The following is a 24,202-nucleotide window of genomic DNA, read 5'->3' on the forward strand; positions in this document are numbered from 1 at the left end:
TGACCTGTTACGTATTTTATGAAGTGTATTTGTTAATATGTTACATTATCTCACAATAAATAATTTTATTATAATAATTTATAATTAAAAATAAATAGGAATTTAAATGGAATCAACAATATTACGTCACAGGACGAGTATACCTATTAGGGCTCACTTCCCAAGAATAATTTTTATACACTCGTCAAGTTGAAGCGGTGCCACTTACAGCTTCCGCTAACTACCATCAGGCTTCCGATTTTTTTTCACACAATAACAGTGCTTTTTCAGTCTCCAGTCATCAGTGCAATAGCTCTGAAACCCGTACATATTAATACGACTTATGTCGCCGAGCATTCCGAACGCGCCACTGCCTTCTTCCTGTCCGACGGTCACCTCAAACATGCTCCGGCCCGGTAACGTTTCTACGACCAATAAGTATTCGCGACGACCGTTTCCCCGATTCATCCTGCTCCGAGCCGACACTGTTTTTCTGAGCGACAAGTTTGAGCAAGCGTACCCCTTACGTACCATCATTCGGTACTTTGTTAGCAACGCGTTTAACTGTCGTACCACGTACTTTCCGCCGTCCATTGCTATCCTGCTACGCCGGTCTAGTTCTTCGTATTCGTCACACGTGCACCAATGCGGCGCAATTCCCGCTTGTTCGCACGATCTGCTCAAACAAAGAAAAACGGGACAATATAATATATTACAAAAATATAATTAGGTAAGTACAATGTAGTACAATGAGTTGCAGTAGGTATTATATCTATACCACCTGCAGGACCAGTGCCGCAACTAGTGGATACGTCGGGGGCAGTGACGTGACCCCCAAAATGAATTCCTATAATCTATATACACCACTGGTGTATATAACTGGTGCATTGTACCCCCCAAGAGGCCTCATCATTTCATGAAAGGACCCCAAAGACTTCGATACTAAATTATATTTATGCATACCTGCACCTAATCTGCTCCTAGGCGGCTAGGCCCCCAAATTCTAATTTGTAGCAGGACTAATTTATAATATAATGTTTAGGTTCTTGTTAAGTATAATATATTATACAATATATTGTGTAATACATTTTCCTCAATAAATATTCAGCTGCCGGGATTGTTATTAGATTATTATAAAATAGTTTTATAATATTATACTTATTATATAGTAAGGATTTAATACCCTCCCCCTCAGCCGAATGGTTCTATATTATACATAAAAATATACAATAACCTGTTGGCGTCGGCCAGACGGAACAGGCTGTGGCAAGTTGGACAGCCTTCGGCCATAGCAACCGGAAGACTACTGTTGGTGTTGTTGTCGTCGTCGTCGTCGTTGAGCTGCTGGAATAATAATTGCTTGAGCGTTAGGTGCAGATCGAACGGCGACGTCAATCGGTGCTTGTTGGCAGCTAACGCAGCGCGGTGGCTGGGTCTCGCTGTCACGTATCCGGTTGGCAGACGAGCGTAAAACGCAGGCATCCGGTCCTCGAGCCAGCCGATATGCGTCTCGCGTATCGCCCCGAACCGGAGTCCATGGTCGCTGAGCACCACGGTGACGGCGTTGTCCAGCAGACGGCCGTCCAGCAACTTGGACAGGGCGCCGGCCGTCCGCTGGTCCATCGCCGACGGCGTGTTCACGTCGTTGTGGCTGAACGTGTTAAGCCAGAAAACGGCGAAGTACCCGTGGTGTCTGTGCAACCTGACAAAGTCCTCCACGTAAGCGTACACCCGATCGGGCGCTGACCGAGGGCCCAGGCAGAAGCTCATGCCGTCGTACTTGACTACCGGCAAGTAATGCTCGGCCGCCAGCATGTACGGCCGCGAGTAGTAGTCGGTCGGCGCGTTTCGGAATCCGTATTTTCCAAAGTTGTAAGTGCCCATGTTGGGTTCGTCTTCCACGTAAGCCGTGACGTAACCTGCAGTGACACGCGGACGACTGTTACATTTTATTAAGATTTGTGTACAATAATAAAGTACTCGTGTTATGTAATATAACGTTATAATCATAGGTACCTACCTATATACATAGATATTTTGTTCTTATATCTAATACCTACCTATCTAACTATCTAAGTGTCTTAACTCATTATCATATTATCACACCCCCTGCAAGCCCTTATGGACAGTTGTTGAAATAAACAATTCATAATATTAATATAGTATTATTCGAAAATTGTAATTTTTAAACATATAGTAATATAATGGTGTGTGGTATACTGTATACTGGTATGTCAAACGACAATATTGAATATTCCATAAACGTATATCTTATCAAAATTTTAAGTGTAAAGAAAATACAAGACGGCCGTTGAACAGCTAAAACATTGATATTTGCTGAGTAGTAACTATATAGTAAGATGTATAATTATTATAGACCGAATCAGTAAGTACTAGACACTAGTACAGAAATAAATAAGCCATCTTATTAATTTTTATAAAAACACTATTGGGGCTGAAGCTTCTTATTTTTCAATAATCCATTTTTTAAATTGGTTAGCCTGAAAATTGGATAAATTCTAGGCAAGAATACATAACAATGTATGTGTTAAAAAAAATGTTAATGACGCCACTGCTTGTATGTTAAATATTAATTTATTGGTATAAAATAAGAACTATAATTTTACTATTAAAGCCTACAATTATGAAGACGATATTCCTCCTTGCAAAAATAAATAACCTATATACTGATAAGCTATATTTTAAAGTCATGTCGAACATAAAACATAGTTTTGTATGATTGTGGCGTTCTTTATACATTATACAAATACAATCATTTTAAAACAAAAATGTCAAAAAGTCAAAATGGCATATATTTGTTGAGTATGGTATTAAAAATTAATTACAATATCATTATGTATGAGACGATATATGTCTGACAAATTAACGAGTATATTTAAAAACATATCTAGTTAATGTCTTAATGACAAATTAAAACTTATAGAAATATCGATTCAGATTAAAGAACATATAAAATATCAAGGATGAAGTATCAAGTATTAGACATTAATTGTTGACTATAAAATGTGATATTAATGTAATATATGTTACAAGAATATACATTAAAACCCCCGGACACATTATTAAATCATTATTCGTTTACTAATTGCTAATCAGTAATCAGTAATCGTATATATGGAGCCATAAACATTTGAAGAGGCAATAACCGGACATCCGGACGTCATTTGAGTGATATGAGACATGATATGAATAAAAAAAAACTTATATCGTTGAATATACAAAATATAAATGGGCTTGCAAAATACAGTCTACTAAATTTACTAAATATTCAATTTCAGCAACAATTATTACGAAGATTACTATATTACTGCAATATTAGTAATATTATATGACTAAAAAATATATAGGTTAGGTATCTTATTATTTATTAACTATTACAAAATTAATATCCATATATATTGAAATTTCCAATTATTTTTTATGAACGGTTCATAATTACATATTTAATATTTATAGTCTTATTGAGTATAGATATAATTATATTTATAAAGGTATTAAGTTAGTAGGTATATATATGTCAAAGTTCTATTATAATAATAGTTAATTACCTCGTTTTTTGAAATCTTTCCACAGAAATGGACATTCGTCCATCTCATCTTTGGGACTATTCCAACATCGTTTAGTCATTTGATTTACAAACATACCAGTTAAAATTGGAACAACGTTTGGAAACGTATTGTCGGCAACTTTAGTGTACCCCTCGAGTGACATAAATCCATGGGTTTCCAACAAACGATATGTTATAGGCATTGATCGGATAAGATTTAAGCGAGACAGTGAATCAATGGATATTATTAGCACGCTAGGTTTATCTGGGATATCTGCATTTAGGAATCGTCTCTGACCTTTATCAATCACCATTGCATGAATATCTTTATAAACCGTCGATTTTAATTTATCACCATTTGGTCTCAATTCACATGTTACCATCATGTATTCGACTGATTTGGGAATTATTTCTGAATCGTTGATGGGATAACATTTTGGTTCAACTCTAAAAAATAGATCAAATGTTAGTTAAAATGTTTACTTAAAAGTTAAAACCTAAGGGGACGCTATACAAATACATTCGATGTCTCTGTCTTCTACATTTAAAATATAATTTCGTTGTTTTTTGTTGTAAAAATAAACCATAAATTCTATGATTACATTATACGTGTTCCTGTCGGCTTTTTCGATAATCTTAATTTAAAAACACTTGTACCAGTTTTACCTATACAACTAAATATCAAAAAACCGACGTATAAACATGGATAATGCATCGTTTATATATAAGATTCATATTATATATGTTTTTAAATAAGCACAATATATTTTCAATTTTTGTATAATCAACTCCAGACGGCAATCGGAAATTTATTTATTGGTATTGCTAGAACGGTGTGACAAGTGAATAAATAAATTGGTGATATATCAACATTAATAGTTTTAGTATGGAAAAAGTAAAAATATAACAATAATAATAAAAATATATATGTTAGGATAAATTACAATTTGCGTAATGTGATGAATAAAACTCATTTTAATATTGATAGATTAATAGATGTATACAATTTTTTCACTAATATATATAAATATTTTTAGCAATATAATAAGTTAATAACATTCAACGTATTTCCTCTTCAAATGAAAAGATTATTTTTTATGTATTATATAATTGATTTAAATTCAATTCTTAAATATTTCATGATAAAGACATAGTATAATATATAATTATAATAAACCAGACTTTTTTTACAATGTTTTAAATGTTTTAATGTTCATTTAATTAATCATTATGTGGCTATAGCCATTCCCGTATAAACAGTTTTGAGTTTATTTCTTATGTAGTCTAGTCTATAGACTCTTGCAACAGTAATTGCCGTTTGAACTGTATACTAAAGACCAGTGTTTCCCAAAGGTTATATGGGAAAAATTTTGGGAACCACTGTTATAGACTAAACTATTAAACAATATTCTATTACCTACTATACTATACGAGTACCAGACAGTAGACATATATTAGGTATTATATAGTTTGTATTGTTTATATTTATTTATCATGAATAAAATATAATTTTTTCTCAAGACAATTAAAAACGCATTTAAAACTCTTTGGCAGTTGACTTAAAATATAAAATCAAATAATCATAAAACATATAACACTATAACAGTTACTAAGCATTTTGTTGATATCGAAGTGGCTCTTGAGATTTTTAAATAACTGCCACTTGAATTAAAAAAATAATAATAATTTATTGACACATTGAAGAAGACTTACATACATAGGTGATATAGGTCCCAGAGTAAACTGAATAAAATCTACAATAATGATAATGGTTGAAAAACTGTTATAGTTAGAAGTATAGTACTTCGTTTATTACCATAATAAACAATGATTATACGCACTAATTTCTCATTAATTATTAGCCTTTGGTTAATTTCCGAATTCAATGTCTCATAGTATATAGTATCTAATTAGAACCAGTCTTAGGTTTTTCACCACCCTAGGCAATTTTAACATTACTATATTGGTATTTGGTACTAAATAATATAATAATTAAAAATAAATTTTGTTCATTTAAAATTTTCCGCACCTAAACTAGAGCCGACCTAGGCGTCTGCTTATTTTCCTTGGCCGGCCTTATATATAGTATATTATTAAATATAAATTATAAACTAATTATACTTTTTATATAATACGCAAATTATTATCATCATCAATATTATCACACATATATTACATTGTCATACTATGATTCTTTAACATTAAAATACAAATATTTATGTAAAGTACCTACTACTATCTTACAAGAAGACGATCATTTGGAACTTGGAAGTTTAATTTATAAAATAATATAATAATAATTTTACTAATCTTGTTAAAATTATTTAGTGGCATACACATACTTATATATGTGTTACCATAGTAGATATATTACGACACTTTCTTGATACAAAAACAAGTAAGATAATAATTAATCGATAAACAAAAATTTTTCAGCTCAGACCCAAACTCTATTCATGATTTAATTAAGTATTAAAAAAACTCTAATTTCTACAACAAGATATGAACTATACTTTTATTTAAGACTTAAGTGCTGAATAATAATATCTATCAAATTTAAGAATGTACCTAATAACTTAAGTTACTGTTGTCTGTCAGACTAATGGCCTCAATTGCCGAGGTTTTTTTTCTGTAATAAAAAGATTAAAAAAATAAGATAAAAAATTATATTTTTACACATATATTTAAATTTAACAGTGACGAATTCTCTAGACATGCTCAGAATTAGAAATAAAAACGTTATTAATCAAAATATAAAAATTATTTTATAATCAATAATATATTACGTATTTTAAAAGAAATATAATGTGTTACACGAATTCATTTATTTCTGTTATACCTACTTAGGTATCTGTGTTTATCTTTATTCTAACATTTAATGATAGATGTGTGCGCAAGCTATACCACCCATAGATTATAGATAATATCTATGATACCACCCTTATTATCGTTGTAAAAAAACCATACTCCGAGACCCCCTCTACTAGCTGCCACGTATTAATCCCCCGGGGCATGCTCATTCTGTTGAGCTTATTTAACGTAATTTATACAATTTACGTGTACGAGTAAATGGCATTTTTTTTATTTTAGTTAAAAGAGTTAGTCAAGTGTCAATTACAATTAATATAGTATTATTTAAGTAAGTGCTATTGTATATAATATAAATAAAATTAAAGTCTTATTTATAAATAAATACAAACTTGTGTATTATTTATTAATTATAAATTAAATAGAAATATAATACATTATGATAAATGACCATGCCTATACATCAGAGTCAGTATTCGCCATTGTTAAATTACATTATGACGTATGATAAACAAATCTTTTATATTTTTTACCTACTATCATCGAGTATCAAGCTGTTACATACAAAAATATTATGTAAAAATATAAAATTCTGGACTTCAATAGTTTATAGTAATTATACGATTTCTCTTATTTTTAATGTAAATTATTAGTCTTGAATTTTAATATTTTATAATATAATATTGCAATAATGTAATGTCATCACTTGTTTGGTACTTTTTTTATTTATGTAAATAAATAATAAGTGTATTTATTTATGTTTTGTTAGAAATTATATTTTATTGGCCAATACGCAAACTATAATGGGAGTAATACTTTATTCTTATAATAATACTGCAAATTGCAATGACACAATATTTTATGACTCATTATTCAGCAATGAATCTAATATCCAGTAAACAAATTATGGTTATGTTTCGTCATTTTAAACAACGATTAAATGCGAATTTTAAAGTGCTTAGCTTGTAAAATTAAATTTGAAACATACTTAGTTTTTTTTTCATGAGAAATAATTTGTATTAGGCATTGTAGGTTATACCTACTGAATTTTGATGTAATCTTTTATGTTCAAATCCATTAGTCATTACTTATTCTAATTATTCAAAAATTATACCTACATAAAATAATTAAAAACCACAAAACTAAACTATTCGAGTTTAATAATTATCATACAAATCATATAGTATATACCTAAGCATAAAATAGTGTATATTAAAACAGGGGTAACCAATTTACGGCATGCTTGACTGTTACAGTACATTATTGATATTATTTAACTGGATACTAGGTATAGTGACTACAGTGAATAGAAATGTATAAATTATTAATGAATAGCATTAACTATTTTTGTATACATTTGACTATGAATAATGAATATCCACAGATTGCAAATGCTTACGTTTGACAGTCACTGATAAATAATGATGTAGGTATGTTATACAAAAATCTTTGGTCTTTAGATGAGTCTGACATTAATATTATAATCTTAACTATTGTTAAAAATTCTGCTGAATGTAAACGCTTTGAGACAATTGAGTAATAAGTTATACATGTAACATATTTTATTATTCAATTTTATTTTATGATATTGGTGAATATTGGTAGTAATCTCAGAATTATAGGAATTCATAACAATAACATTATATTATAAGTTATAAGTGTACTTATGCAATATCTTTTATAGTTATATACTTATTTAGTTAATTTTACTGATTGATAATTTTGAAAAACTGTATTATCTTATACGACAATTGACAACTTATATAATATTATATAGTGAAGGTATGTTTCAATGATATTGGTAAATTGTCTATCAAAGATATTACTGATTATAAATTTGAACTAAAGACGTAGAACCAAAATAAAACTACTAACATCCTATAATCGCTAATCGCATGATGTAAATATGTTGGTTTCACGTATATGAATTATGTGAACGTAAAATAAAATAAAATACTGGTAAGTATACTCGTAAGTTTTATAATTAATATTACCTATATGGTAAATTGCTAATAAGTGATGATTTAAGTAGGTATTCTATGTATAGTGACTATGTACCAATAATAAGTAATACGTATAATCTGCACATTTCGTATTAAAATGAAGGTTTCTCTAGTCACGTTTATGGTATAAAGTATAAACATAATAAATTTATTATAAATTGTGTATTTTTCATACTTTAATCACAGACAAAATATGCTAACAAGTGTCACAAGCGCGTGACAAGCGAATCCCATAGTCCTTGATCATTAATATTAATGATATTATATTGCAGGGATGGCCAACATGAACGTGTTAGCGAGCCACATAGACAAATACAACTATGCCAAGAGTCAAAATATTTATAAATATATTTTATATAATTTGATTAATTTTAATAAACGCTTAGGTACCAAAAATTAAAATTTATAACAATAGTAAGTAAATTTTGATTTCATAAATAGGAAGCTAACCGCATCTGACTATTATGAGAGCCGAAATTTGGCCACCCCCGTTGTACTGATTGACTTTGACGAGATTTTTTATTTTCTAATTATTTCTACTATATTATATAAAACATCTATATCTATATTATATTGTTTAAACGCTATACGTTAATATTTTTAATATTTTAATTTTTAAATCTCATATTATTAATTATGTTTATGTATTATACAAAGTGAAATCTCTGAATAGCAGACACTTTCGGTCACTAAAATTCGTCCGTTATTTGTGGGAATAATTGTTTGAAATTAATACATGTGTAAAAGAAAAAAAATATGCACTAACATAAATCAAATTATAATGTTATTATTTTATTTTAATGATATTATAATTTAAATATTTCAACAATATGTATTTAAATAATAAATATGAATAAAGGAATGCAAATATAAACATAAATACAATTGTATTCAGTCCAACATTTTTTCAAATATAGATGCTGCAAACACTTGTCATTTTTACGTTAAAAATAAAAAATTTGATTGTTATATTTATTAAAAACATAAGCCGTCATAATAATATTCAATTTTTTACATAATAGTTAATTATTTAATACTAAAAAAAATATTTCTACCTTTAAAAATTAAGGGTGGTGACCTAACCCACCTCCAGTTACAGCCTTGGCCACTATATAACTACATTTATTTCACAATATTATATATATTTTTTTAATAATATGTACTATGTAGTCACCTAGCTTATGTAAAATGTTTTCAAGTTGTATTATTAAATTTCAATGTTGAATGTATATATATATATATATATATATAATTAATAAACAATACAGAATTTACAAATTTTAATGGTTGTCGGTTGGTACTAGTTAAGAATCAAATATAAATAAATAAATTTTCTGCAGTCATGCCAGCAAACCATTTTGAAACTACTTGTAAACTGTTTAAAATTTTAGAATTGTCTAATTTATTTTATACCGGGATATGAAATGGCTTGCTGATTCTGAAAATCAATTTGTCATAAAATGAGTACATAATTTTCAAATAAATTGATCATAGTATAGAAAAGAAGGACTTCATGTACATTAGTTTTACTCATATAAATACTTACGTATTTCGCTATATTCAATAATTAAATACTATATTATAGTTTCTTAGTGTCTATTGACTATTGTTAAAACTGTGTTTAGAACCAAGTGAGTACCGCTTTGCTGTACGGTAGAAGTTGAGTGGATTACTATGATGAAGTTTGTTAAATTTGAATTCAATAATGATATATCAATGGACATTGCATACGAAACGATTCAGAGAGAAAATAGACCATCAGCTTAAAAGTAATTTTTATAATTTATATTGTATTCTACTCGTATTTATATAGTTTATTTTACTGTTAATAGTAGAGTATGATGAATTAATTTTTATCAAAAAATTACATTGTATATAAATTACAATAATACGTTAAATTTTTATATTCCAACAGTTTTTTTGAACTATAATAAAATAAGGAATATTGTTAACTGTTGTTCATATACTTTCATAGCTTAAATATTATAATATGATTTCATTTAAGATTTAAATTTGAACATAAAATGTCTGTAAATAAGAATTACTTTTTGTATAACATTTTCAAACCTTATTAGATAAAAACATAGAACAATTTGTATGAATTACTAATAACAAAATAATTTGAAATTTCTAGAGATTTTACAAACTTTATCAAAATTCTAAATTTATACTTATAAAAATTATCGTGGCTATAAATTTTCGTTATTATTTAATACAATAAATCAGCAGGGTATGCGCGTGGAGCTTTGTATTAAATTTTCAATCATTTTTGCTATAAGTGAATAATTTATTATCGTCATTTTTAAACATAAAATGAAAATATCAAAATTATGTCTATAAATGACTCAAAATATTTTGAAATTATATAATTTATAAAATATGATCACAATATTATGAACATTTGGAAAAGATATTAATTTTTTACAATAATTCGATTTCGAGGTTTATTCAAAAGAATCGATTTCGTCAAAAACTGGATTTGTTTAATTTTAACTATACAAACGGGTGATCTCAAACAGAAAACATACCTACTTATGATTTTAATATCTATATGAATTACTAGTTCTACTCATAATCTAAAATAATTTTAGTTTAAGAGCTTGTATATATAAATGCTTACTTGTAACGATCATCATCTTTTGGATTATTCTTAAATTTTAAATCATTTCGAATAATTGGAGAATAACAGCAATTAACAATTGATTTTGAAATTTGTGAATTAACTCCATGGTTAATTTTAAAAGTGTAAGACCATTTATCTACATCGAGGATCACGCTGGTTAATGGTAATGTTGAAAAACACTTTGGGGAATTGCTTTTTTTAATTAAATTTTTTATTGTCTTGTCATAGGCACTTATGTTAGGTATTCGGCAATTATCATTCCACACAACATACCCTTCTTTCACGTTATCATCAATTTTAGTTGATATTTTTGAACCTATAAAATTAATATAAATAAAATTATTTGAATAACTAATACCTGCTTAAAGTAAATATTGTAGATATATTATAACTTTATAAGATTACAAAATGTACGTTACTATTTTCAATTGTGATGACTTTTCTATAATATGAATTGTATTCAGCAGAATGGTAATCTATCGAATTTTCAATTTCATAATTGTTATCATTAAAATATAGTAAAAACAAAGTTGTCATAAAAATCACGTATAGAATAATTTTGATTGCATCGTTTGTACACTTCCTTACATTATTTTTTTCAGTCATACTTTAAATGTTCTGTAAAAATAGAACAAACAATTAAAAATCATAAATATTAATCAAGGTTTTCAATAAATAATGACTATCATTTATATTTTATACCTATATAAGTGTAAATAGTTTGAGATTTGGAGGGGGCCTAAATTTAAGGTCTATACCTGACTTTTATAATACTTTCATAGTTTCATATAATTACAAAACCCTTAAAACCATAATAATTGTAAATGTATAGAATATTTTAGCTCCCCCCACTCCAAGCCACAGCTATATGAGTTTATGAATTCAGTGGAATGAAGTTTAGAATTTTTTGTTTCTAAACATCGTGATTGAAATGTATACTAGATTAATAGACTAGAAAATAGGTGGTGTTGTAGGGCGTTGTCCAAGGGTGGATAATGAATGAGTTTAATTAGATATATAGTGGTAGGGTAAAATAAACGATAGGTATACAATATACAAACATCAGGGACGTTACACGCATTGTCATTTTAAGAAGTGGTTGAGTTATACAATGGCTTTCTTGATTTATAAATATTTAACACGCCACTATAATAATAATAATTATTATTATTTTATTGAATTAACAATTAGTAGTATTATTAATTAGTTTATTTTAAAATAAAATATGTGGGTAATCAAATAATACGATGTTAAGAGGCCGTTCTGGTAAAAGTGAAACGTGTATAACTCTAAAGAGACGGCGTGGAAAACAAAATATATATAGTATCTTAAATTATGTTTACAAACTAAATTTGAACGTATGAGAATTTTGAAATTATTGACTTTCTTAATAATCGGTAAACTGATATCATTACATCAAACATTTTTGTAATTTAGTATCAATATAGGAACCTTTTTGAATAACCACTTATTTTGTTCAATCATTTTATTTAATATATTATGTTAATCTTTTCTAAAGGAACAACATTAATACTAATTTCTAACTTTCTTAAGATATTTAGTAGGTATTTAATTTAAAAAAATCAAATAACAGTTTCAATGTTGAAGTTATTGCATGGCTACCGCTATTGTTAGTTAAATACTGATTATTAGGTCTGGTTATAATATACATATATATATATTTTTAGTTATTAGTTATTAAAGTGTTATTTTTAAAATCAACTATTTAAGTTATAATGAATAAATAAATACCCTATTTATAAGTATGTGATGATTCGATGAAAGTTCATGAAATAAAATATAAAATATTCATATAGTATACACACTTATGGTTAGGTACTATTAAGGTATTTAGTTTAAAACATTAAAATAATTCAATTTTTATTTAGGCGAATTTCAAATTTTAATAAATTTAAAAATATACGTTCAATTGTATACATTATATTGTACATATTTAGGTGTTAAAAAAACTGAAACAATATATATTTTTATTTTATATTTTAAACTAGCATTATAATTAGGTACGTACATACTTAGTACAGTACATGAGATCTTAATTAGATATATTTGTTTTATACTGTTGAATGTTTACACGAGTATAAGTTATAAAAAATGGTTAAGAACAACAATAAGTAGATCAACATTTCGGTACTTTTAAAATATTTCTAACAAAGAAAAATCATAGGTTTGTAATGTTTGTATATTTATCAACCGGACCTATATTACACTTCCTTTGACGATAAAAAAATTACAAAATAAAAAAATGATTCTGTAATACCTTATAACTTGGCCATAACATGTATAATTTAATATTTATGTTATTATAAAATATAAATAAATCAATAGATGATACATTAATCATTAATGCCCCCTGATCTTCGATATTATAACCAGAAAATATAAATTAATGTATGACTATATATATTATATTTATAAGTATATAATATATTAAATAGAATACCTATGAATTATTTTATTATGACAGAATAACACCTATGAGTATAATAAGTATATATGTATTATTCAATTATCAGCTATGTTTTATTTAATAATCTGCAACTATTTAAAAAACTAAAATAGGTTATTTACTTATAATAAATAATAATATATTAAAACAAATACTATGCAATTTATGAAAATTCTTAATAAATTTGATACCTAACCTATAAATATACATTTATTTTAAAAATTATTGTTATGTAATTACTAATTATAAAATATGTATTTTGAAATAAATGTTTATTCTACGTAGGAATCACTATAATTTATAGGTATTTATTAATTTTTATTTGGCTATTTATATATTTTCCCGAAACTATTGTCATTTGTACATTACATCAAGTTGACAGGTTGTGTTTACAATAGACAGAAATTTTCATCGGGGAGGACTGGGAGGAGGGGATATAATATATATCCTAAAAACTAGCTAGTTTTCGTAAAAAAAATTATTTTATTTTTTTCTATTATCGTTATAATATATAAAGTATTTAAGTATACCTATTTATAAAAAAAGGTCATGGGGGATCCATCTCCTCATAACCCTTCCTCCTCGTTTACGCCCATGGGTAAATATGTATATTGTTTTATATCATATCGTTTTATATCGTATCGTTTTACAGTATTTATAGATGTTTGATTATTCAAATGTATTCTTTATGTATATTTTATATCATACATTCATACATATACATTAATTTATATCAATAATTTAATTAAGTAAAAATAGGTACAACTATTGTAACTTACGATTTATAACAATAGAATATAGATTATTAGGGTTTAAAGTGCCTATTTTATATTTTATAATCGATAAAATAATAAATAATACATTATTAAACTATCCAACTATTCCAGCTGGGGCCTGGGACCTTGCTCCTGGTTGGAGGTACTAAAATAAAATATTATTCCAAAGCGATCCCTTCTATGGCTCCACTAATTTATAATTGTAATGTATTTGTTCAATAAAAAATATGTGATTTTATAATATATTACTTACTTGTTGCATTCACGTTAAAATTAAAAATAGATAGTTATATAATATAATTATATGAATTAAAACATTTTTACAACATTTACACCCACACACATAAAAAAAATTAAAAATAAAACACTATTATTTTTTCCAGAGTATTTTACCATTAAAATAAATTTGTATTAAGCATTATTCGAGTAAAATAATAACAATAAAAAAAGATAAATCATAAAATATATTATATTATATTCCAATACATTGCGCACAATACTATACATGTTTTATACTAAATATTATATACAATAAATAAGATAGGTTTGTATAATATAATAATTATACCATTATAATATAGCCATAATAAAGATAAAATAAGAATATAGAATAAGCCCTGAACTGCGGAATTAACGACTGGCGTGTCTGCGCAGTATTGGCGCATTGTGCCATATTATTAATATTTCTACCGCGACACCGCCACTGCTATGTACAGCTGCAGCATTACTACTATAGGTTTTACTGTGTTAATATCACGCTTATCATCATAATAATATATAAGATCCAAAATCGTGCAGCGGCAATGATTAAAATAACCTGCGCATAATATAACATTATTATAACACATGCCCATCGGAGTGATCTTTGAAACAATCGTATACAATTAGTATACTAAAATAAAAATATTATATATTACGATACGTACATAGGTAACCGTATTTAATATACAGTTCTGCATTGTATAGGCTCGCAATTGCCGCGGATATGTATCAACCATCAGGGTGGCAAACAGTGGATTATTAAGTTTCTATGTGCAATAAAGTACTTGTATTATTAACATAAGTTTATATAAATCTTTGTATCTTTGTATTAACTTTTTATATTATAATAATATTGGAAAAATACCAAAATAGGTATGTAGAAAATTTCATACTTGTGTCTATTAAAATTACACAAAAATAGATATTATATAAAAAATTTAAAAAAAACATATTGTGATTAGTAAATGATAATATAATTAATTAATTTTTATGTGATACTCACTGTTACTTAACTTCCAGGCACCAGCTATAGTAATCATAATGAATTATGTTTGTATTATTTAAATTATTAAATGTTAACTAATAATATGCAATCTTTGAAAATATTTAAACGATTTTAGTATAGTCGTTAATTTTGGAACAATTAAAATCAATTGTTCTATTATCGAAAATACAAAAAAAAAAACAATAATTATTTATAAATATAATTTTTAAGTTTATAATTTTTTTTATAAAAAAACAAAGTCAAAATAAGGTATGTACTATGTATATCAATAATAAAAAAAAAAATTCCTTAGAAAAAAACGTGCATTAAAGCCTCAAACAGTATTTTGTAAGTGTTAATGAAAAAAAAGAAAAGAGATAAATAATTGCTAAATACGTAAAATCTTTGATAAAAAAAAAAAAAGAAAAAAAGTATAAATAATTAGTAAAGAATAAAAAAATTAATAAAAGTAATAAAAAAAAAGTACATCGGCTAAACTAGATGGAGGAGGATACGAGGGAGGCGAATTGATGCAAAATAGTGTAAAAGCGAATTGTTATAGACCACTGCAGGTTACCTCTGCAACGTTCTGGTAGACGAGGGTCACGGCCCACGGTATGGGTTTGCTCGAGCACGAGATAATGCGACGACCACGAGACGGCAGGGGAGGCTCGACAGCTTCGACCCCAAGAGCCTACGGTTGACTACGGCGAGCGGCTATAGTGTGCTTATCAGACGATGGTACAGACGACGACTTTTCGACGGGCGACGGAGACCGAAACGGCAGATCGAAGATCTGAGAGTTTGAGCAATTGACGGCCACCGGAGACACAACACAGTTGGCTGCGTATCGTCTCGGGACGAACAAGAGAGTCGACGGACCGCACCACAACGCGCCGCGCCGCGGTCCTGATATATACTCTCCTAAGGTTTCCCCCTTGATTGGCCTGACTTCCCATAGACGGGCGTGTCTATCAACCCCGGTAACAGCCATAGTCACGAACCGCCGGACCCTGTAAACGAGTAGAGTTCCCGTGGGTCCGGCTCCGCTGACGTCTAACTCAAAATTATATCGTCACTCACCCCGTGCCAAAGTCTCCGCCGTCATCGTCGTAACGAGTCGTCGCCTGAGCTGCCGCCGGAGTCCTACAGGTACCGTCGGGGCGAAATCGTTTCCCATGCCGGTACCGCTAACCGGTCATCGTCGTTCATCATCGTTCCTCTTCGAATCTCATCTCTCCGTGAGTGATGGCCGGAAAACGGTTTGGGTGACATACCGCCGTGCACCTCGTCCGTGCTCTGTCTCGTATCACCTTGTGTCGCCGTTATGAATTTGTGATAGATTCTTCAGTCTTCTACAGTCATCTTCGGAAGTCTGTACGGGTGATGCGAAGTTTACGAGCCGTTGCCGAAACTTCCAGTCCGTCACCTATAACCACCAATATAACGTGACTATTAACTTATAGTAACTTGTGACCGCAAGGGATAACACTATAACTTTATCTGGTGAAAAATTATAAATTTTAACGAGTACCGAAGGAATGATGATTGGTGGGCTTTGCAGCACTAACTGTTATGATTAAATGAATTATGAAAACAATGTTTTCAATTTCTTAATTTACACTAAAAGGCCATACAATATATTAATAATAAATATGCTAAAAATTAATAAAATTATCTAAGAATGGAAATGGAATATCCTAGACCAGGGGTCTCCAACCTTTTTTTACGGTGGGCCAAATTTGGTATACGCTTTAGCATCGCGGGCCAAAATTTTTAGAAATGTGTTGTCTAAAAAAAAAAAAAAAATTATTGTCTATCTAGGAATAGATAGGTTATGAAATTGAGAAATAAATAAGAATAGATAAGATTTATTTAAAAAATGTATGTTTATTTATATAATTTTTTATTTTATAATTCAAAATTTGTTTTATATATTTTCAAAACAATCAAAACATTAATTAGCTTGGCGGGCCGGTGCAAAAAGCTTGGCGGACCGAATCCGGCCCGCGGGCCGTAGGTTGGAGACCCCTGTCCTAGACAAATGCAAATCAAAGGTTGTTTTTACTGAAATGTTTATCTTTATGTCATAAATCATAATACTCATCATGGTTTTTAATGATTATAGACCGATAATACGGATTTTAAGAATACGAAAAATGACGTGTTTCTTTATTTTGTAATGGCAATTACTTTTATTACAATTTTTAATTGTATAATAGTAAAATCAACTTTATTTTTAATTAATTCTAATAGCTCTATTATAGAGGTAATATAATATATATTAAAAAAATATTTTTAAACATTTTTAAGGGTATCTCAAATAATCAATTGTTTATACTTTATAGTTAAATTCCTGCAGGCTGCAGGATACGAAACATTAAACTGTCAATCCGTTTTAGCAAGCCATTTATTTATAATAAAAATAGATTAAAATCCGTTAAAAATAACGTACTTTGATATGTTACCATTAAAAAAAAATTAAGTAGGTAGATCTTTATAATATTAATATTCGTGTCTATTCTTAAAATTTTTGATAAATAAATTGCTATAGTTAAAAATAAAGAAAAATCTTTTATTCGAAACTCCACAATAGGTACATATATCGATCTATAATTATTCATAATCGTAAAAAAAGCCATGTAGGTATACAATGACATAAAATAGGTATACCGGTACACCGTATACCCTATTTACTTACTTATATACTTTATAGATTATAATTTATAATTATCCTACAGAGTATGCACAAAATATTAAACACTTTATATTGGAATTTGGGACTTAAATACTTAAATCATTTAAATAATAACTATTAACTATTATACTATAAAATAATATGGTAATAATAAGCGATTTGTTTAATTACCTTATTTAACTAATCGTTAATCTTTAATGAACAACGGACGTTCAATAGTTTGCATTCTGGTTGTGGAATAATCCGTTACCGTGGTCATTAAAAACTATGGAAATTGACATTATTTTAAAGATACTATATACAAACACCTATACTTATATAATTATTCAATAATTTTAATTTATCTGAGAATAATAGATAAATAGGTAGCTATTTACCTAAAGGGCTTTATATATCAGTATACAATTTATTATATATAAACATTATTATTTATTACCTAAGTATCTTAGATACTGGATTAATCTATTACCTATTACATGGTCACAAGAAGCTGAATATTGCACGGTTGCATAGGCGGCTTTTATCTTATCCGTGATTATCACAATTTTCTACGGCAGTCATCATGGACTAAGTCCTTAGAGTATATAGGTAGGTATTAGGTATATACGCTATGATTAAGTCGCTAAAGTATTATAGGTAGTCTATAGCCGTAAGGCAAAGGCATTCACGAATCACGATATAGATTACATAGGCTATGAGGTGTTATTTTATCATGATACAAGGTTAATACCACAGAATACATTGATGTATATATATAGATATATAACAACATACATATTATAGGATATTATGTATTCTCTACAGTTTATATCGTGGACACGAATTAATATAATAATAATGATAATATTAGAAGATACTCGTTGATGATAATAATAATAATAATAATAATAATAATAATAAAAAAATGATGGTATATCTTAGCCCGTGATTGTGGCTATATCACAGAATAGACGAAATCTATATATCACGATTTAAGATAATCTTATATCATTCTATTCCTTGCTGCTATCCACGATTTAAGATATACAGGTTAAACATCGGCCTATGAGGGATAACACCAGTGCTACGACTATATACTACTAAGACATTGTATTACTCCGAACAAAAATTTTTATTATCAACCATAACACTGCTCCGATATCAATTACTTCGAACATAAACTATAACGATATTATATTATATTACTCCGACATATTTGCATTTTACTGATAGAGATAACCGCATCATGTCTACATGATGCTTGATAAGTTAAAACCATGATAAATAATTAATAATTTTAATAATATACCTCATTTACATTCAGCCTATTTTCGTGGCAGTGAGCAGGGAAGTGGGCAGCATGAGCATGTAAACACGTCACTCACGCTGACCATGCTCCTCGCATTGCCGCTGCCCGACTCTCCAAGAGCGGTAAATTGAACAATGTCAGCAGCGTATTAGCGTATTTAACCTGTTCATATTAGCAGGGCAATGTTAACACTCACTACCTACAACGCTGCCACTGAAGTATTTTGGGAATTATTTTTTTTTGTAAATACGGCAGCGGCAATGGCTGAATGTAAATGAGGTATCTATGGCTTATATATTTAATATAAGTGTATAGAAATTATTATAACATTGTATAGATTTTATTAAAGTATAATCCACGCTCCACGGTGTAAAGTAGATCTTCTCAGTGTTCAGAACTTCCGAGTTTGTAAATGTATAACAGAAGCTCATGATAAAATAATATCATGCAGAAGCTTACTACACGGTGTCACAGCTAGTATGATATTAAAATTTACATTTGATGTCTTTTTTCATAAAAATTTAGAAAACATGTGATTTACTTTTAATATTATCTTAATTTATACCATGGATAAATTAGAAATTTGATATTTTAATATATTAAATATTTGTTTTGACTATTAGGCAATCTCAGTGCCTTTTTTTTTTCTTCAATGTGACAAGGTAATAATTATAATATTTTCTTAGGTACACTCTTTGTAATCATTTAAAGCTCTTCCATCTTGTATTACTAAAAATAATTTGAAACAAACAATTGCTGCTGGACCCACAAAACTTTTAATATCTATCAGATATTCTTTGATCCCAATCACATCTTATAATTTGAAATTCATTAAGCTATTTGTTATTAATATAATTTGTTGACTGCAGTTTCTATAAAAATATTTTAGTAAATTTGTTTTGTGTAATTTAATATTATTCTTTTCACATTAATCTAAGACCACTCTGTCTGTGGTTGAAGAGTTATAAACAATTTTATATCCATACATTCTATTCAGAGAATGATGGAATCCATAACACGTCATATTAATTGTGATTCGAATAAAAGCTATCTACATCTAAATTGGAAAACTGGCATTTTATTTTTTGAAGATATTTTAAATATTACCTCAAAAACAGGATGTACTATGTTTTGAATTCAATTATATCAATTAAAGATATATTAAAGATGACATTTTTAAGAAATATTGGTTTTGAAATACTAACTTGTTTTATTATTTTTGTATATAAATTACCATTTTTGCCATATTTTGACAAATAAGGAGCTTATAAATATAATATATAATTATATAACAACTGAATCATAAAAAATTTAGATAGTATTTATATCAACTTTAACTGTAAATTAATGATGCATTTTAACTTGGTTATATACTTATATGTACCTACTTCAAAACTTTTAAGTTATAACAGTAAAATGTATTTAAGGCGAGCTGATTCTACACCAACTGGTAATAGTCGTCTATGTAGTTGTCATTTCAAGGACAAACTAAAAGAAAATGGTCCATCAATATTTGCCTGGAATGAAAATGCTATAATGGATTTTAGGTCTCCAGAAAAAATTAAAAGGTATAGGGTAGCCTAAGATGACCAATTCTAGTACCTTAAATTGTAATCTATTGTTGGATATAAATAAATAAATAAAATAAAATCATCTACATTTATAAATTCATGTACGTGAATTTATTTATTTATCTATTCAAATCAGTGTTGTATCATCAATTTATGTTTAAGATTTTTCTTTTTGAACATGTAAAATGTTTGTGTTTATAGGAAAAGGAAGATTTTTTTGAGTGATGAAATGAATAATGACATTGATGATGGTAACTGTGATGGTAATGCAGATTTATCAAATACTCACCATAATAATGTAGTGACTGATGCTGAAATATATTTCTTGAATCAAAAAATTGAAAGTTTAGAATTAGAAAACCAGTCGTTAAAAATTCAGAAATTTGGCTATCATTCTATCTGTGAAAATGAGGATATTTTTACTTTTTACACTGGTATTTCTAAAGAGATGTTTGATATTATTGTTGAATTATGTGGAGTTGAAGAATTTGAATACTATAATGGTTGAAAAGTGGAATGTTTTTCAATTAAAGATCAAATTTTAATAACTTTTCTTAAATTAAGATTAAATTTGGTTAACAAAGATATTGCATTTAGATTCAATACAAGTGAATTGACAGTTTCTAATATTATTCTAACATTTATAATTTTACTTCATGAAATATTATTTAAAAAATTAATGGAAACCGTGCCTCTCAAACCAAAAGCAGACTTTGTCTGCCAAATTGTTTTGTAAGCTTTCAAAATTGTAGGATGACTAAAGTAGCCTGTGACATTCCTCATCAATTGCATCACCAAAGAGCTACTTTCAGTTCATACAAACATAAAAATACACTAAAAGGGCTTATTTGAATTGCACCTAATGGTGTTATTACATTTGTTAGCAATTTGTACCCAGGGTCAACTTCAGATAAGAAAATTGTGAATCATTGTGGATTTTTAAGTTTACTTGAGCCGGGTGATCTTATATTGGCGGACAAAGGATTTCTTATATCAGACGTTTTACCTGATGGGGTTTCTTTAAACATTCCCCCTTTTCTTACTTTTTCATAATTCACACCTAGTGAAGTTGAAAAAACTAAAAGTATTGCTCGTGCTAGGATTCACGTTGAAAGAGCTATTAGTCGATTAAAGGGATTTTAAATTTTAAGTCACATTCCAAAATCATTGTTTAAAAAGTCGTCCTTAGTGTTTCAACTTTGTGCATCCTTGGTTAATTTTCAAAATCCACTTATTAAAGAAGTAGAAAATTTATTCACTGTATCACCAACAGAAGACTATGATGTTTAAATATAATTTATAATTCATATTTATAAATTCGAATACTCAAAATATTTTTTTCTTAAAATGTACCTACCTATAATTAAATAAATTTAATAATAATATTTTTTAATAATTTTGAAGTAAATTAATGTATTTTTTAATAAATATCTGTCAAGTTTTGCTAGTGTAATATGTGGTATAATATTTAATTAAATTAATGAAATTAATAATATTTTTATTATTTTAACAACCAAGGTACATACTGTTTTTGATAAAAATCTAATAAAATATCAATATTGTTCTTTCAGTCATCATTTGCTTCAATTTGGATAGCAACCATACTTTTAGTTGTCCATACAACAAGAATACAACCAATAGATTTAGTCATAAATATTTGGCTGAAATATTCATGATCAGTATTTAATATGTATGTATGACTTGAATTTGTCATTGGAATTTAATTTTAAAATATAATCTGTGTGCTCTATTAAGCATTGTTCTAAAACCTGATTATGGGATTTATAAGGACATTTTATTTCAATGCAGTATGGTTTGCCATTTATTACAGCCAATCCATCGGGACTAGCTTCTATGAGACCTGATGAATGAAGTCATATACCTGTGGGCTGAACATGAATATTCAATTTTTCCTTAAATTCTTTTATAGCTACCTTCTCATGATGTTTGCCCCACAGTACAGACCTATGAAATTCTAAGTTATAACTTCCTATTAGAGTTTTAAAAAGAGATGGCAGATACCTATTTCTTTTAACACTCTTTAATACCTTTGAAAAATTACTAGCAGTGATCCTGTACTGTCTGTAAAAAGACCACTTGATATTGTCCGACTGTCCTTCCGTTTAAGCAGCTATTTCTTCAATTTGTTTGAAATAAATGTTGAAATAGTGATTCAAAAACTGTTTTTTATCTAAGGTTTTTCTAAATTCTTCAGAAAAAAGAACAGATTCAAAAGGTGGCAAACTCAAAACATTTTGAAGAGAATTACTTGGTTCTGGAGTAACTAACCAAGTAAATCCTACTACATGATTACTGGACTTAAGTTTTTCAAAACACATCTGCTTGATATCACAGTTAATTTTCTTAATAACGAAATTACTATGTCAGGATTAAGTTCATCTATTGTACAAATCCTATCATCGTCATTAAATTTTTGTTTGCACCAGGCACATTCTTTATCGGTTACAGATATATTTTTATGATCATGTAACAATAAGGCTGTCATGTGATTGCATTTAGTTTGTCCAACAGCACAAGTACACTTAGTAAAGTCTATAATGTCATTATTAAGGTGGATCTAAAAATTTAAAAATACTTTGAATCAATCTACATTTAAAAGAATTTTTACATTATTATTTTAAATTACCTCATTCTGATTAATTTTTTTTTCATGCTAGAATGAATACTACCTGTTAAAACGCCTAGAACAAAATTACAAGTATGAACATTACCACTCTCAAAATGATTCTCCCCTTTAGCCAAAAGTTTCGGATCGTTAATAAATTCAACGTTTACACTTTGTGAGTACGCAAAGTTAGCGCGGCTGTACAAAGAGTGGTGGGAGCATTTTGAACAAAGGTAGGTAACAGAACAGAGTGCTGCGCGTTTGACTATGTTCGTGAGCGGGCGCGCGAGTGGCGATAAATTAATGTTATGCCATTAATTTTGAAAAAATTTCGATTTTTAGATATTTTCCTTTAGTTACACTGTAAGACCTACCTTTGTGCCAAATTTCACGTTTCTACCTAATCGGGAAGTGTCTTATAATTTCGATGACCAGTCAGTCAGTAACAAAATTGCAAATTTTGAAATCCTCCCATTATTAAATGACTCAATATTAAGGGCTAATTTTCTTAGAGCGTCTTAAACTACCTACTATAGATTAATCTGTGTT

General features: G+C 28.3%; 1 protein-coding gene across 3 annotated transcripts; it reads right to left on the reverse strand.

Annotated features, from left to right (window-relative positions):
* On the reverse strand, positions 1-18,855 carry LOC114128091 (uncharacterized). 3 transcript variants are annotated; one of them, XM_050202173.1, is made up of 12 exons: positions 18,638-18,854; positions 18,340-18,433; positions 16,554-16,899; positions 16,048-16,483; positions 15,489-15,512; positions 15,151-15,252; positions 14,478-15,041; positions 11,401-11,599; positions 10,979-11,297; positions 3,549-3,994; positions 1,214-1,898; positions 1-655 (listed from the first exon to the last, which is right to left on the reverse strand). In XM_050202173.1, the coding sequence occupies exons 8-12, from the start codon at positions 11,585-11,587 to the stop codon at positions 217-219; spliced, it is 2,076 nt and encodes a 691-aa protein (XP_050058130.1). In that variant the 5' UTR covers positions 11,588-11,599; positions 14,478-15,041; positions 15,151-15,252; positions 15,489-15,512; positions 16,048-16,483; positions 16,554-16,899; positions 18,340-18,433; positions 18,638-18,854; the 3' UTR covers positions 1-216. The 3 variants fall into 3 exon arrangements, with proteins under 3 accessions (XP_050058130.1, XP_050058133.1, XP_027848314.2); XM_050202176.1 differs by lacking the exons at positions 14,478-15,041; positions 15,151-15,252; positions 15,489-15,512; positions 16,048-16,483 and having other exon boundaries at positions 18,638-18,855; XM_027992513.2 differs by lacking the exons at positions 15,489-15,512; positions 16,048-16,483; positions 16,554-16,899; positions 18,340-18,433; positions 18,638-18,854 and having other exon boundaries at positions 15,151-15,354.
* Positions 18,856-24,202: the final 5,347 nt, after the last annotated feature.

This window comes from Aphis gossypii, chromosome 1, assembly GCF_020184175.1.
Source record: "Aphis gossypii isolate Hap1 chromosome 1, ASM2018417v2, whole genome shotgun sequence".
Taxonomy (NCBI): Eukaryota; Metazoa; Arthropoda; class Insecta; order Hemiptera; family Aphididae; genus Aphis; species Aphis gossypii.